General features: G+C 19.9%; 3 protein-coding genes and 1 long non-coding RNA gene across 6 annotated transcripts; 2 read left to right on the forward strand and 2 right to left on the reverse strand.

Annotated features, from left to right (window-relative positions):
* Window positions 1-100: 100 nt before the first annotated feature.
* LOC108000055 (mRNA (2'-O-methyladenosine-N(6)-)-methyltransferase) lies at window positions 101-5,091 on the forward strand. Of its 2 annotated transcripts, none has more exons than XM_017060203.3 (6): window positions 101-237; window positions 831-1,113; window positions 1,576-1,731; window positions 1,807-1,946; window positions 2,032-3,396; window positions 3,494-5,091. In XM_017060203.3, the coding sequence occupies exons 1-6, from the start codon at window positions 182-184 to the stop codon at window positions 3,762-3,764; spliced, it is 2,271 nt and encodes a 756-aa protein (XP_016915692.1). In that variant the 5' UTR covers window positions 101-181; the 3' UTR covers window positions 3,765-5,091. The 2 variants fall into 2 exon arrangements, with proteins under 2 accessions (XP_016915692.1, XP_016915693.1); XM_017060204.3 differs by having other exon boundaries at window positions 129-237; window positions 3,474-3,612.
* LOC133666509 (uncharacterized) lies at window positions 1,543-2,237 on the reverse strand. The gene is made up of 2 exons (XR_009830724.1): window positions 2,097-2,237; window positions 1,543-1,924 (listed from the first exon to the last, which is right to left on the reverse strand). It is a non-coding gene; the product is annotated as an uncharacterized LOC133666509 (long non-coding RNA).
* A 1,294-nt stretch (window positions 5,092-6,385) lies between the features above and the next one.
* Window positions 6,386-8,234, reverse strand: LOC107999961 (2-oxoglutarate and iron-dependent oxygenase JMJD4). Its single transcript, XM_017060035.3, has 4 exons — window positions 7,792-8,234; window positions 7,424-7,721; window positions 7,062-7,332; window positions 6,386-6,994 (listed from the first exon to the last, which is right to left on the reverse strand). The coding sequence occupies exons 1-4, from the start codon at window positions 8,024-8,026 to the stop codon at window positions 6,539-6,541; spliced, it is 1,260 nt and encodes a 419-aa protein (XP_016915524.1). The 5' UTR covers window positions 8,027-8,234; the 3' UTR covers window positions 6,386-6,538.
* A 1,019-nt stretch (window positions 8,235-9,253) lies between these two features.
* On the forward strand, window positions 9,254-16,713 carry LOC107999945 (cyclin-Y). Of its 2 annotated transcripts, XR_009831014.1 has the most exons (5): window positions 9,254-10,071; window positions 10,710-10,930; window positions 11,153-11,439; window positions 11,534-11,872; window positions 15,264-16,713. XR_009831014.1 is itself a non-coding variant. In XM_062078940.1 (4 exons), the coding sequence occupies exons 1-4, from the start codon at window positions 9,840-9,842 to the stop codon at window positions 11,820-11,822; spliced, it is 1,029 nt and encodes a 342-aa protein (XP_061934924.1). In that variant the 5' UTR covers window positions 9,254-9,839; the 3' UTR covers window positions 11,823-13,901. The 2 variants fall into 2 exon arrangements, 1 of the variants encoding a protein (XP_061934924.1); XM_062078940.1 differs by lacking the exon at window positions 15,264-16,713 and having other exon boundaries at window positions 11,534-13,901.
* Window positions 16,714-17,014: the final 301 nt, after the last annotated feature.

Consider the following 17,014-nt stretch of genomic DNA (forward strand, 5'->3'; position numbering starts at 1 on the left):
CAAATATTTTTTATAAATTAATATTATTTTAATATTTCGGTTAATGTAGAATATTCTTCCTTTAATATGGATTCCTTTCTCATTGTGAAGAAAGCTTTAACTTTGCTATCGTTAGAATTTCAGTTCAAGCAAATGGTATCTCACGGGTGGAGGTCGTTGCGTCAAATCTCACAAATCATGAATGAATTCTAAGTTTTGTTGTACATTTTCTATAAATTGGAAACGTTATTATCACTAGTAAGTTTTATATTAACAATTATATGTTTTTTGTAAATTTGCATAATTTTATATTGTAAAAAATTATGAATTTATCAAACGGTTTGGTGGCATGTAAACAAACATTGAATTACGAAATGTTGTCATATAATTTGTATGTTTTTATATAAGTAAATTTACTAAAGATAAGTAAAGAAAATTGAAATTTAATTCATTTTATTATAATTTATAATATACTAAAAAAAAAATAATTTTTTTAGAAGATATAAAAATTCTTTCTACTACAGTTTAAGTTCTAGTTTTTTAAAATGTCGAGTTTCATTTTTTATATTTATATTTAAGTAATTTGTAAATATTAAATATATAAATAAATTTATAATTATATTATTTTTTATTTTATAAAGTAAAAATATACTTTACATTAAAAAATAAAATACAAGAAATATTAAATAATATTTTTATTGAAAAATATTAAAATAAAATATTATATAAATAAAAAGTATATGAATATTATTAAATATTTGAAATATATTATAAAATATTATGAAATATATAATAAAATATTTATCAAAAAATATAATTGTGTCATATGATATATGTTATATGTGATGAAGTACTCAACAAAGCGTACATAGTACAATGAATGAAGTAAGTGGAGGAAAACAAGATATATCAAATACTTCTACTTGGGAAACTTTATCTGGCCAACCTGCATCTTCATTATCTACAATGCATCATCATCATCCAACATTACAACAAGATACAACTCCAACAGTTGCACAAGTTATAGTTCCTACTCCTGTAAAATTACAGACACCTATATTAAGTTCAACACAAAGTATACCTGACCATTGTTCACAGCTTGGTCATATACAACAATCGGGTCTAATGACACAGGTATTAATGCATATTAAAGTTTATATTAACTTATTAGTCAATATTTATTTTTTATTTAATATGGATAATATTTCATTTTCTATATATTAGGATATTGTAGAAAATTAAATAATTAAATTATCAATAATTATATAAAAAAATATAAAATTAAATAAAAATTAACTTAGATTTAGATACATATAAATTAAAAAATACATTATATCAGATTAAAGAATAAATATAGAATAGATATAGATATAGAAAAAAATATAGATTAAAGAATACATTATTAATATATTGTATAAATCTAGCATATATTTATGTTCCATAAATTTTTTGACTGAATCAATTAAATACTTGAATACTTGAAACATAATTTAAAATAATCAAGTAAATAAACAAATATACAATATATAAACATATATATAATAAAGTATTTTTTTCCATAATTTTCATATTTCATAGTTTATTATTCAATTATAGGGTACACCACCAGGAACATTTCCAGAATCTGAACTTTCACCTGAACTTCAACAACAAGGATGGAAAAAATTTTGGAGTAAACGAGAAAATCGTCCATATTTTTGGAATAAATTAACTGGAGAATCTTTATGGGTAATACCACCTCTGAAACCTCAGGTACTAAGGTATAAAATTTGATTATAGATTAATAAAAATATAAACTTATAAGTGTCAATTTTATCTATATTTAAGTTTGATCCAATTACGGATCCACTTGGCATTTGTGGTGTGCCACCTACTTCTGGAAATGGAACTATTCCTTCAGGAGGAACACTTAAACGCCGAGCTTCTGAAGATAGTGTTGTTCCCGCTACAAAAAAATTTGTATTAGCGTATGTTAAATTATCTTAATTTATTATTATTTGTATTATATTAAAAATATTTTTAATATACATTATAATTTTTTTTTAACAATAGAGGACCATGGGATTTGGAAATTCCAACAAATGTTATAATATATGAAAGGGCTCCTTCAAATTTACCTCATGTTCATCCTGAAGCAGAAGCATTACGTTGTGGTTTACTTGCAAAACTGAGACAATGTTATCAAGAATTGTGTCATACTCGTGAATCTATAGATGCTCCAAAAGATTCCTTTAACAGATGGTTAATGGAAAGAAAAGTTATAGACTGTGGTTCAGATCCTCTTTTACCAAGTCAGTGTTTCCCTGAAATTTCTATGTCTATGTATCGTGAAATTATGAATGACATCCCTATTAAATTAGTCCGGCCAAAATTCACTGGTGATGCAAGAAAACAATTATCACGATATGCGGAAGCTGCAAAAAAAATGATAGAATCAAGAGCAGCTTCATCAGAAAGTAGAAAAGTTGTAAAATGGAATGCAGAAGATACATTTCAGTGGTTGAGACGAACAGTTGGTGCTACATTTGATGATTTCCAAGATCGTCTTGCACACTTGAAACGACAATGTCAACCACATCTTACTGAGACTGTAAAAGCTAGTGTCGAGGGTATCTGTCTAAAAATTTATCATTTATCAACAGAATATGCAAAAAAAGTTAAAGATAAAAATAATCAAATATTAAAGGATAATGGTTTAGGAAATGTTATACCATTAGGGGGACCAGCTAGTGCACAAAGAAAAGTTTGGTGTTATCCTGTGCAATTTTCTCTTCCTACTCCTCGACTTCCACAAGTGGATTATCTTCCTGAACGTGAACAGACAATGTTGCGTTTTCATGGTGATACTGTGTGTATTAATAATATACATCTTGCTAAATTAGAACATCTGTATAGATACAATTGTTTTGATGATAAGAAATTTGAAATGTTTTTACCTCGTGTTTGGTGTATGTTAAAACGTTATCAAACATATCTTGGAATTAATGAAGGACAAGCAACACAAATGGCTCTCCCTGTCACAGTTTTTGAATGTCTTCAACGATCATTTGGTGTAACATTTGAATGTTTTGCATCTCCATTAAATTGTTACTTTAGACAATATTGTTCAGCATTTGCTGATACAGATTCTTATTTCGGATCAAGAGGAGCTTTTTTAGACTTTAGACCTGTAAGCGGTTCATTTCAAGCTAATCCACCATATTGTGAAGAACTTATGGAAGCTATGGTCAATCATTTTGAACGTCTTTTGGCTGATTCTACTGAACCTTTATCTTTCGTAGTATTCTTACCAGAATGGCGAGATCCAGCACCTAATGCTCTTATTAAATTAGAAAGTAGCCATTTTAAGCGTAAACAAGTAGTTGTACCTGCAATGGAACATGAATATAGACATGGATTCCAGCACATATTACCAAAGTAAATTACAATATTTTAATTTGAATATCTTTCAAAATAAAAAAAAAATATATATATATATATATATATATATATAGAATATCATTTTTTATTATAGAGGTGAAGTCAATATTAGAGCAGCACATGGAACATTAGTTGTATGGTTACAAAATGCAGCTGGTAGTGCTCGTTGGGGACCTACTGAAGAAAGAGTTGAAGCATTATTAGAAGCATGGCGTCCAGGAAGAGAAAGAGAACGAGATAGACAAGAACTTTTATCACCACCAAGACAAACACATCAGCAAATGCCTTCTACTCCAATTCCTGTTTTAACAACACCCACAACTCCAACTGTATCATTACAAACATTATCTACACATCCTATATAATTCTTAAATAATATTCTAGAATCGGAAAAAAAAATTTAATTTTAATTCTTTTCTATAAAAATCGGTTTTTTAAACAAAATATTTGACATATAATTTATCAATTATATTTTATATAACAGAAACAATATAATAACATCAAAATATTGATTTCTGTTAATTCTATTATAATAGCTCCCACGATATAAAAAATATAATAATCAAATCGAAGAAACGTTACAATTAATATTTTTGAGCATTTAAATAGACGAATTGATAAATATTTGAAAAAGAAAGTTAAAAAATCAGCTTAATTCAGCAGTTATTAAAAAATGTAGAATATGTGCGATTTTAAATATTGCTGTATTAATTTATTATATCGTGAAAGATATTGTATACATACTTCAATATTATTCATCATTTGTTATAAGCAATTTATTTCATCTAAAGAAGATATACAAATAGGTACGTACATATGGGTACATAAAATTCATTCAAATATTATGATTTTTTATTATATTATATAAATTTCATAAAAATTCTTTCTATTAAAAATAGCAAGAATTTATCATTTAACTTTAATATTTTTGTGATGTTTATTCTAGAGTGCAATTCCATTTCCTATTTCCACAAGAAATGTTAAAAATGTATGAGATGTGAAAATGAAAAATATGTATCTATTATATAGGTATAAAAAAGCATCATTCGATAATTGATACAAAATCACGTTGCGTGGAGTCTAATCTTTGTAACGGTGTTAATTGTTGATAATTAATAAGAAGACTTTGTGAGACGTGATACCCTAATAGAGGTACTTGCCATGCAAGCAAACATTGATACTATATGAAATTATGAAAAAAATTATGAGAAAATGCAATAGTACGTATGCATGTGTGCGTGTGTGTAAATAATGAAATACATAATTATATTTGCTTATTTTTCATCCGAAAATTAGTTTATATGAAAATAATTTAAAGTAATGCCCTTTTTATACCTTTTATCCATGACAATCTTTTTCTTTTAACATGAAATAATAACATCTAGATACTTTTTTTTTCAAATGTATCATCAGTGCAATATTTTATATAAATTTTTAATAGAACATACAGAAATATATTAACTTCTTTCATAGAAGACATTTTTTGTTACTTTTCGATGAACTTTTAAATTTTAAAACATATGTGATGAATTTGTAAATTTGTATGACACTGAATTAAAATAATTAATTTTTTTGTTCATAAAATCGTTCAAAATAAATTGATAAAAATTATTTTTTCATAAACAAAATGTATCTTAAGTTGAAAATATATCTGTATATATGTATATGTATTAAACAATCAAACTAAGTATAGAATTTGTAACTATTATTTTCACATGGAACAAAATATTTCCTTTATGTAATAATATTTTTTTTTTAGTATATTATAAATAGAATTTATACATATAATATATAATATATATAAGAAATAATATAAGTATCATAATATAATATCTATTTTTATCATATTTTTTCTTTTTTAATTAATTGCATAAGTAAATCCTTATATATCGTATTTGAAAAATGATCAATTCGTAATTATACACAAAATTAAGAAAGAGGAAAGAGAGAGGGAGAGAATTTATATAAAATATAATTTAAAGATATTATATAATAATAGTGTGACATTATAATCCTACATAATTTACTTTGTAATTTTATTTTATTGATTTAAAAAAAACAAATGTGCTATGTACACATTTTTCACTAAATGCTAATAAGTTTTTACAATTATTTATATTTATAGATAATATATATTAACATTTATACATATCTTATACATTTTGTATATTTTTATTAATTATAAATCGTGCATAATTGTACAATATATATATATATAGACATTTATGCACACATAATTTGTAAGACATAAGACAATATAAAAAAGATTTATAGATATTTATTATTTTAATATTTAAAATTCCCACAAAAAAATAAGATATTCATAAAAAGATTATATTATTGTTGAATATGATATATAGAATTTTGCATTTTATAAAGCAATTTGCCATAAAACTAACAAAATAATTAATTTAAAAAAATATTGTTCTTTTTTTTAAATGTAAAGATATTTTACATTAATATAAATTATTTAAAAATAATTCATATTCTTAGAGATTAAAAAACTAGCAATTATCTAATCTGATGAAACTATTTACTAAAATTTTTTACTTCAAAATGTTGAAAATTTGTAGGTCATGTTTCCTTTAATACATTGTCGTATTTTTATATTTATATCCTGTTAGATGTTGAAACATTTTTAAATAAAAAATAAAATATTTTTAAAATTATAAACAAAAGGATATATTTACTATAGGATATTATTACATATAACAGTATATATATTAATTATAATTTCTTTATTTCAAATAATTCAGTTAATATATGCTATTTATATTTTAAATAAAAATTAATAAAGTTTAGTTAATATAAACATATTTTACATTTTAGAACTATTTAGTTAGAAATATTGTTATCTATTTTATATTTTTAATTTTTATTACATACATTATAATATTTATAATATACAGTTTCTTTTTTTAATAGTGATTAATAAATTGATTAATTGAAGTATGAGTAATAAAAGTAATAAATAAACTAGGAAAGATTTTTGTTATAATTTATGTATTTTCGATATTTACAGAATTATATAAAAATTTATTCATAGGATATATCACATTATTTACATTATAATATTTACATAATATTTACATATAAACAGAACAATTTTTTTATTTATTTTTAATTTTTATATCTTTTATCATGTGGATAAATTTTCAGTTGAATCATGTGATTGAAGAAATAATAAAATTTTGTTTAACAATTTATGAGCTTGTTGTTTTTCACAAATTAAATAATAAATGGATTTTTCTTCCATATCATTAATAAAATCTATCAATGTTAATTTTATCGAATGAAGATCAAATATGCAATGATTAAATCCAAGCTTATATTTATTAAAGCTTATTATATCTTCTTTGTCTAAAACCATATTTAAACGTTGTTTAGTAATAAATGTTAAGAAATCAAAAAATAAATTATAATCCATTCCATATGTAGATTTTAATATTAATTGACAATGTTCTGCCCAATTGTTCATATCTTTACAATCACTAACTTCTTTTATAACAGAATTTAATTCTTTTTTTAATCCATGCCACACATTCATAATATTACAACTATTTATCCAATTATGATTAAGAGAAATTGTATCTTCCTATAAATAAATATTATAATAAATAGATAATTTTTTAACAGAAATAATTATAATTAAATATATTTACTATATTCCAGACTTGATGATACCATCCAGATGGTACAAATATAATTTCTCCTTCCTGTTGAATTACATCAATATATTTTAATACACGTTTATCATAGGCTTTATATCTTGTATAATCATTAAGTTCTTTTGATGTTGCATCATATGTTAATTGTCCATGTATATCTTTAAGAAAATCTTCTTGACCTGGAGGGAAAAGTAACCAACGTTTTTTTCCAACTATATTAGCAGACCAACTATAGGATCCAAATACATCTGCGTGTAATGGTGTCCTATATATAAATAATATATTATATTTATAATATTATAATTTAAAATATTATATATTTAAAATTAATAATTTGATGTTTAAAAAATATGTACCATGTTCCTTTTGGTCCCATATAAACAAATCTATAATCATCATTCAAACTAGGATTTGCAATATAATATTCATTCAGCCAATCTGATGCAAAATATTCAGGAACAGTATACATAGGAGCATTAGGAAATAATTTTGGACAATGCCAATCTTTTAAATACAAAAGTGGCATAGAATCTGAATAATTATTTTTTGCATAATCTATCCAATAATTTAAATAATCTTTCATTTTCATATCATCTTTAGATTGTGAATTATAATATTTTTTGTTACAATCTGCAACTGGCACTATACAATCTCCTATAAAAAAAAACTTTAATATGATTTACACACATAAATGATTTAAAATACATAATCATAATTAATTTACCAAATAATATATCAAGAACATCAAAGTCTGGAGTACCATCCAAATTCCATTGTCTCTTACACGACCAATTTTCTATTATATTCGATTTAAAAATACAAGGTTTATTTTCCATTAGATATTTAGAAAAAAATTCATCATATTTTATCGATGGATCGACATAATCAATCCAATCAATTATGGCGGTCTTTTTGTTGATAGATAACCTCCTGTTTTTAACTTCGAGTTCTTGTACCATCGCGCACTTTTACTTCAATTAAACTTAATAAGCAATGTTCATCATATCTATATATATTTATATACATATATATATATACACACATGTATATAATATATATGTATATATAAGAACCGATTAAAATATAGAAACCAATAATGATGTATAGTTGTTTTTAAAAACTTTACGACACTTTTTTTTAAGCGAATAATGTCATGTAGCTAATTAAAAACTACCTTGAAATTTTATTAATCAATACGCATGCGTATGTTGCAAACATTATATTTTTAATTATTCTTATTTATTATTGCAATGTATAATTTAAAATTACGAATTATATAAAAGAGAATTATAATTTTATATTTTTCATTTTTTTTATATAAACTTGTTAATTATTATTTTTTTTATTTTATTGTTATTATATTGTTACAAATATAATATAATAAAAAAAACATACAATGTCTTGATATTAAAATATTATTTTATACTATAATAATTTATTTAAATAATAATTTCATTGTATTTAATTATATAATATTAAATTTTGAAACTAATTTATTATATAATTAGAAAATTTTTTAAAATCTTAAAATATATTTAAAACACAAAATTATATATTTTTGAAATTTATTGATTTGAAAAAAATATAGTAATTAGATAAATTTATTTTATCATATTTAAATAAAAATAAAATATAAGAAAATATTTGAAAAAAATAAAATTAAATATTATTATTCAATCACTATCATTATTATTCAATCAATTTAATATTGTATATTAATATATATTAATAATAAAATTGATAAAATTTATCTTTAAATTAGAAATATATTATAATTCAGAAATATAATAAAAGTAAAATAAAAATATAAATAATAACATAATATAGAGTATAATAATAATAATATATTGTATGTAAATAATAATAATAATAATATATTGTATATAAATCATTTTTATTAAAATAATCTTTTTTTTCTCTCCTTCTTTCTCTATCTTTTTTCTTTATATAAGAAATATTATAATTTTATATAATTTTATATTTTATATTTTAAATCTATTAAACTACAAAATAATGTAAGAAAAATTAAACAAATTTCAATTTTTTTAAATTTTTGATTAATTTCTAACTAATAATAAAATAATATGCATTAAAAAATTTTTAAAAATAAAAAAATTCTTTTTATCATAAGCCAATGAAAACATACATATAAAGTAAAAGTTGAAGTCTCTCTATACATACACATTATAGTTTATGTATGAATATGCAATATCAAAACAGTAGACTAAAGACGGCATGTGATAGACGCATAAAAATATTGAAATAATCACATTAAATGTGCAGGAATAATGAGAATGACATACAACAAGAACAAAAAATATCAAAGCTCGTGTATACGAGCAGAAACAAAATTTGTTTGACCGATGATTTAAACAATAAATCAATCGACACAAATCGTGCATAAAGGCGTTGTCAATACAATAGACGTTTATATATTATTAGTTACGATCATTCCTGAAGTGATTTTTCGAATTTTTTAGTCTTAATTTTTATGTACAATCTTATGCAAGTATTTTTTTCTTGATTATATATGATGTATTCAAGTATCAATGTGGATGAAAGAAAAGAAAGAATGTATATTCATATTGCCAATAGTTTTATCAGCTGATTGTCATTTAAAAACAATATGTGAAAGATGTGTCACGAAAAATTTTAAATTATACCATCCATATAATTTCTGTAGTACTGAATATTACAGTCTTATTTATATTTTATAAACTTTCAATTAGAGATAAAAACAGAACAAAGATATCAATACAATCCCTTGAAAGAATGGGAAATAAAAGTAGTTGCTGCGTTTATTCTAGTCCTCAAGTTGGACGTAAAGAATTAGGATCTGAAGGTGTTACACGAGGTCTTGAAGAACATCTACCTGAAGGTGGAATTAGTGTTAATAATTTACAACATATTAGTGAACGTGAACCAGAAGACTGGGATTCGGATCCATCATTACATCCTTGTGCTGGTACTATTTTTATGGAACGATCTAAACAAGCTATTGAAAGTATGTATTTGTAAATTTTTAATATGTTTTATAATTGAAAAAAAAATAAAAATCTTATTGTAATATTAAATTTAAATGGAAAAGTTATAGAATATTTTTGAAAAAAAATAATTATTGTTGAATTCTTGATATTTTGATATTTATCTTTATATAACTAAATATATTATAAATATATTAAACAATATTTTTATTTTTTTCATAAATACATATATTAACTTTGTCAACTATTATAAATATAATAATTTGTCGACTATTATTGATAGAATAAAAAAAGAAATATATTTTTTATTAATTGTTATTATATATTATTATATATTAATGCAGTAATAGTTATAATTATAAAAGTTATAATATTCATTTTTTTTAAGAAATTAAAAAAATATATTCATTATACATATTATATATAATATGATATTAACATCTTATAATATCTATATATATTTTTTATATATATATATAACATCTATGTATTATATATAAAAATAATAAACTGTATTATATATAATAATATATATATTATAATTAACATATAATTAATATTTACATATAATATTATTTACATATAATTTAATATATTTAAAACTTATAATGTTATTGTCTTTTATTAAACTTTTTTTTACAAAATAAATGTGTTTTAGATGGTATGGTAAGAAAAAAAAGTCAACATCAAATTGCAGATATAAGGCCTTTAAAAAAAAGTAGCAGCTGCAGTACAATATATTTAGATGATAGTACTGTTTCACAACCAAATCTCAAAAATACTGTGAAATGTGTTGCCTTAGCAGTTTATTATCATATTAAAAATAGAACCTCACAGCGTCAAATAGATATATTTGATGAGAAACTTCATCCTTTAACGGTAATTTAATTATATAAACCATATAATATATTTTAATAAACCAATATTTGACTATATTGTATATGAAAAATAGAAGTTATAATAAATTTGTATATAATATAAAATTATAATAAACTAAATAAAATAATTAAAATTGTAAAACTAATATTTGCTTAATTTTTTTTTGGAAAAGAGTTTTATTTTTTAAAAATTATATATTTATAATATTTTTCTTATGCATAGAGAGAAGGTGTTACAGAGGATTATGATAAACAGAATCCAGAACATAAACAAATTTACAAATTTGTCAGGACATTGTTTAATGCTGCTCAACTTACTGCTGAATGTGCCATTATAACATTAGTTTATTTAGAACGCCTGCTTACTTATGCAGAAATAGATATAACACCAGCCAATTGGAAACGGATAGTACTTGGAGCAATTTTATTAGCATCAAAGGTGTGGGATGATCAAGCTGTATGGAATGTAGATTATTGCCAAATTCTTAAAGATATTACAGTAGAAGATATGTAAGTTCACATTTACATTTAATGTGATTAAATATTAATATTAATATTAAATATATCTAAAATATTTCTTAATAAATATTTAATATTAATTTAGGAATGAATTAGAAAGACAATTTTTGGAAATGCTACAATTCAATATAAACGTTCCTTCAAGTGTATATGCTAAATATTATTTTGATCTTCGCACACTTGCAGAAGCAAATGAATTAACATTCCCTAGTGAACCACTTAGTAAAGAGAAAGCTCAGAAATTGGAAGCTATGTCCAGAGTTTATGAAGATAAAGTTACTGCTGAAGCTTTACGTACTGGTATTAAAAGATGGTCAAGTTTAGATAACATATGCTTAGGCGGACCTAGACGTAGTATTGCCATTCTATCCTAAATTTTAGATATAAGTAATTATATTACTTATATCTATACTTTTCAATCAAGGTACGTGGTGCAAACCTACTTCACATAAGTATTAATTTCAAATTTTTTATAAGCATATCATTTCTATTATTCATAATAATTTGTATCTTTTTTTACTTAAATATTTTAATGCAATACAAGTTTTATAAACATTATTTAACAAATGTTAAATTTTTTCAATTATTTTTGTTTCATTGATTTGTACAATTACATTTTTTAATAATATTAGAGTATAAAATAATAAAATATTATAATAATTAAATTGCTAACATTTTTTTATAAACAAACTTTTTAAAATTTATTAAATTTTATTAATATGTATATAAATTACATATTAAATTTTCATTTTATTTAAATAATATATCAAAAAATTATTTATTTTATATAGTTGCTATAAAAATTAATTTTTTAATCAGGGACCTTTTAATATATTAAAATAAAATGTTAAGGGTAATAATAAACTTTTTACTCTTTATATTGTTAATGCTTCTTTGATTAAAAGAAACAAATTGTGATATAAACCAGTTATTTTTATTCGAAAATATTAATTGAATGATTTCATAAACAACTTCATAATAAATTCACTAATAATAATATAAAAAAATTTCATATTAATTTAAATTTAGTCTTTTTACATTTTCTATACATAAATATTGTACATTTTAATAAAATTTATTATAAAATCAATAAAAGTATTTTAAGGAACTTGTAAATCAAAGTTTTATTAATGAAATAACGTGATATATATAATGTATCTTTTTCTTTTTATTCAAATATTTTTCTAAGTTTGTATTTATATAATTTAAATTAATATCAATATGAAATATAAGGAATATAATTGGTATATATTTTATAGTATTTAAATATATCATAGATATATATTTTAAAAAATTTATTTGAATTTAAATTGTATAATTTTTATTTATTCAAATATCAATTAAAAATTAAAATTCATTACATATAAATAATATAAATATAATAATTATATACATCTTGTATGATTAGAATCTTCAATCTTCATTACAAACTTTTTGTAATTTTTCAATTTTATTCTCAATTATTATAATTACAAAATTATATTATGAAACGAAATTATATAATATTATTGCTTAAACTAATTTAATATTAGTTTTATCAATATTATTAATATTTGCTCTTCTTTTTATAAAATTTTATAAATAATGAAAGTGCAAAGTTATTAATAATTTATTGATAACTTTGTATTTCTCAACTTTATTAAAAAAAATTTATATTTATTCAAAAAATATAAAAAATATAAAATTTATTTATATATATACTTATATATATTTGTTTTATTATATCAGTTTCATAAATAAATTCTAATTGTAATTTTTAAATTATAATATAACAAGAATATATTTTTAAAGATTTTTATTTTATGTTTTATGTAGTTACAAAAAAAATATAGTTAGAACAATAAAAAAAGATGTATTATCAAAACAATAATGTTACCTATAAATGAAATTTAATCAAGTATCTCTTTCTTTTAGTTTAGATAAATTGATATTAAAATTTGTATTTATATAAATTAATGTTTATAAAACTTTGATCATTAAATATGCAAGTAATAATTAAATACTATCATATAAAAATATTGATTATCAATTTATCTATAATTTATAGCAATTGCAGCATTTTAATAAAATTTTTAATAAAATCATTCTGTTAGTATATGGAATTATATAAATGAAATATTACTTGCATTTCTAATAATTTTGATTATTCTAAATGATGATAATATTACATTTGACTGATTAGAAAAAAACTCTTTTTAATTCCTAATTAAAATTAAAATGATTAATATTTCAATTCATATAAATATTTATCAAATATATAAATTTTTTATTGCATCTGTAATTAAATTTTTTTATAAATGTTGCAATAAGTTTCAAATTAATATATGAAATAATTTTTTATATAATATTACTAAAAAAATATTTATTGTTGTGCAATTCTTTTGTGTAAAAAATACTTTTAAATTATCTATTTTGTAAAAAAAATTGTAATTAAATCAATACTTATTTTTAAATGAGTTATTTAATTTATTCAATAGTTTCATAATATTTTATTTTTAGAAAATTAATAAAATTATTAAAAATAGAAATAAAATAAAAATTATGTTCATAAAAATTAAATTAAATTTTTATTGAATCTCTATATCTAATATATCACAAAATACCTGCAATTTATTTTTATTTTTATATTTTATTATTTATGTATAAAAATTTATACATTATTGTAGAATTTTAAAAAATAATAGTGTATAATATTAAAATGTAATAACATACATAATTATGAATGGCATTCATAGTATATTGAAATAATGATACTATTTACATATCTGCAGTTTTGCCTAAACAAGATCTTTTTATTTATCAACAAAAAATAAAAAAAATATATTTTTTACTAAATAATGAATAATAAATGGATTGATTTTATATATCATACAAGATAAAATAAAAAATGAATAGAAAGTGAAAATGATGTATATAAATAAATACATTAAGAAATGCCAAATACTTGCTTGAAAGTAATCAAAAACTATATGCAACATAAGTTTTCTTTGTTTTAGTATTTTAATTTTTTAAATTTAAAAAATTAAGATTTACAATTTTTTATGCATAATTATTATAACTATTATGCATAACATATTTTTAGTATAAACTATTTTTATAATAGAATCACATTGTAAAGACAATCTTGCGTCCTAAGATAAACTGCTATACTTGATCAACAATTAAAAATTAAAAATCTAAATATATATATTTCTCATACAGTGGTATTATAAGTAAAATAATTTTATTGACACTTTGTTGATTACTAAATATTAATATGAATATTATTTTAAATAATTTGTTTTTTTTTGAACGTTATTTTAGAAATTATCATGATATAATAAACATTAATTTATCAAATAAGTTTTTTAATGCAAAATAAGTTTATATTCTGCTTTTATTTTATAATATATTGCTTTGTATGACATATCAATGCAATAGTCAATAAAATATTAATATTTATAGTACAACATATTGTACTTGAAAGCAAATGTATAACAGTCGACTTTCAAGTCTTCCATTTTGAGAATAGTTTCAAGATTTTTTGCTTAATTTACAAGATAATATTTCAGTATATTATTGCAATAATATTAAAAAAAAATGAATTGTGATATATAGTTATATACATTTATTATAAATATATAATTGCTTTAATATATCTAGAACAAATAATCATTTTATTCAATTATAAAACATTAATTATTAAAGAATATCTATTATATATTACAGTTACTTTTCTCTTATTTCTATTTTGTATTTTATAATGTTCCTAATATTGTCTATGCTTAATTAATATTTAAAACAAAGTTTTAATTTTCAATTTTTTAAATTCACAGCATGCAAGATGTATATTGATTAAATTTATAATGTACAATGATATTATGAAATTTCATTTATTCTACACTTATAATAACAGTATAATGTAATGACTATACTTAGGAAAGTAATATTGCATTTGCTGAAAAAGACCATAATAGTGTAAGTTCTTTCCTTTTAACAAAATAAAATTTTTTATAAGTAGAAATTGTAATTTGATAAAATTAAATAATACAATTTATATTAGAAGTAATTTACGAAGTAAGAAGTTATAACTTATATTGATGAGTGCCCAAGATGCTTGTATACATTCAAAAACATTCAACAAATTTAATTTTAGCATATCTATTATATATAATGTACATAATATATACAATATCAACTTGCTTCATATTTCGTACCAACTTCTAACAAGCTAATATTTTATAACAATAAACTGTATCTAAAATATCTTGATAATATATGTATTTGTATTTATATTTGATATTATAATTATTAAAATTTATCAAAAATAAAAAGAAATAAAAAATTGAATTTCAAATATATTTATAATGTTATTTAATGTTTATTACATATAATCACTACAAATTTATGATCAAGATATATATCATATTATTTATGTTATATTAATAAATAATTAATATATTTTTAATTATTTTATCATTAAAAATAAATATTAAATACAAAATTAAGGAATAAAATATTAATAATAAACTTCTAAAAAATTCAAATTAATTATTCTAAAATTTAAATAAAAAAATGTAATTTTATTAAAGATAACATAAATAATTAATTTTCATAGTTTAATTAATATTAAAAAAAAATTATAATTTTTTTTTACTTAGTTGTTTGGTTTGTTTTCATATATTTATTACTATTATTGTTATATATTTTTTAATTATCAATGTTTTTTATTCAAATCAATGAAATCTGCAAGCAATAGATTTTATTAAAACTATTATCAATGTTTATCATTAGAAAATATTAATTTAATAAGATAATAGAATCTATATATATTTATTAATAAATTGACAGAAAAAATATAACAAAATCTGTTACAAGAGATTAATAAATTTTGCTATATAACCTATTAATAGACTAAAAACAAAAACGGAATCTGTATATAAAATTCAAACTTGGTTCAAGTTTAATGCAGAAATGGTTTGATATCATACATTTTAATTAATAATTTCAATTTAATATTAATAATTAATATTAATCTGCACATAAATTTAATAGATAGTTACATAACAAGTTTTTAAATAATATTTATTAAAAATGTGATCATAAAAAATAATCAATAAAACATTATAGCTATAATTTTTCTAAAATTTTGATAAATGCTTTAATCATTTTGAAACATTTAAATTTACGAAAAATTTATTTTAATTTACACATTTTAAAATATAAATTTTATATTTTTTGTATATTTTGAGAGAATTTTAAAATAAAAACTTTATATTTTAATTATTTTTAAATAATTAATTTTTTTCATCTTTTTAAAAATAATTTTATTATTCAATATTTTCAAAATGTTTTAATATTATATATATATTATATATTATACATATATAATTTTTAAACATTCAAAAACTTCCAATATTTCAAATTTATTTGAAATAGTATAATATAAATAAATAATATATAATTTCTTTTCAAATAATAAAATATATATTAGATTTAATATGATAGATAATTACATTTGACGAAGTTTTATATGTGATAAATTTAATATAATATATATAAAATATTTATAATATTTAAATTTAAA

The sequence above is a fragment of the Apis cerana genome, linkage group LG8 (genome assembly GCF_029169275.1).
Source record: "Apis cerana isolate GH-2021 linkage group LG8, AcerK_1.0, whole genome shotgun sequence".
In the NCBI taxonomy this organism is placed as follows: domain Eukaryota; kingdom Metazoa; phylum Arthropoda; class Insecta; order Hymenoptera; family Apidae; genus Apis; species Apis cerana.

What these genes read in the sequence shown, in the direction of transcription:
- LOC107999961 (XM_017060035.3), bottom strand. Translation starts at nt 8,026, where the DNA reads ATGGTACAAGAACTCGAAGTTAAAAACAGGAGGTTATCTATCAACAAA. An exon ending in ATGGGACCAAAAGGAACATG is followed by an intron (nt 7,333 to 7,423) that starts GTACATATTTTT and finishes ATTTATATATAG; the next exon opens with GACACCATTACACGCAGATG. An exon ending in ATCATCAAGTCTGGAATATA is followed by an intron (nt 6,995 to 7,061) that starts GTAAATATATTT and finishes ATTTATTTATAG; the next exon opens with GAAGATACAATTTCTCTTAA.
- LOC108000055 (XM_017060203.3), top strand. Translation starts at nt 182, where the DNA reads ATGAATTCTAAGTTTTGTTGTACATTTTCTATAAATTGGAAACGTTAT. An exon ending in AATCGGGTCTAATGACACAG is followed by an intron (nt 1,114 to 1,575) that starts GTATTAATGCAT and finishes ATTCAATTATAG; the next exon opens with GGTACACCACCAGGAACATT. An exon ending in TACCACCTCTGAAACCTCAG is followed by an intron (nt 1,732 to 1,806) that starts GTACTAAGGTAT and finishes TCTATATTTAAG; the next exon opens with TTTGATCCAATTACGGATCC.
- LOC107999945 (XM_062078940.1), top strand. Translation starts at nt 9,840, where the DNA reads ATGGGAAATAAAAGTAGTTGCTGCGTTTATTCTAGTCCTCAAGTTGGA. An exon ending in AGAAACTTCATCCTTTAACG is followed by an intron (nt 10,931 to 11,152) that starts GTAATTTAATTA and finishes TCTTATGCATAG; the next exon opens with AGAGAAGGTGTTACAGAGGA. An exon ending in GATATTACAGTAGAAGATAT is followed by an intron (nt 11,440 to 11,533) that starts GTAAGTTCACAT and finishes ATATTAATTTAG; the next exon opens with GAATGAATTAGAAAGACAAT.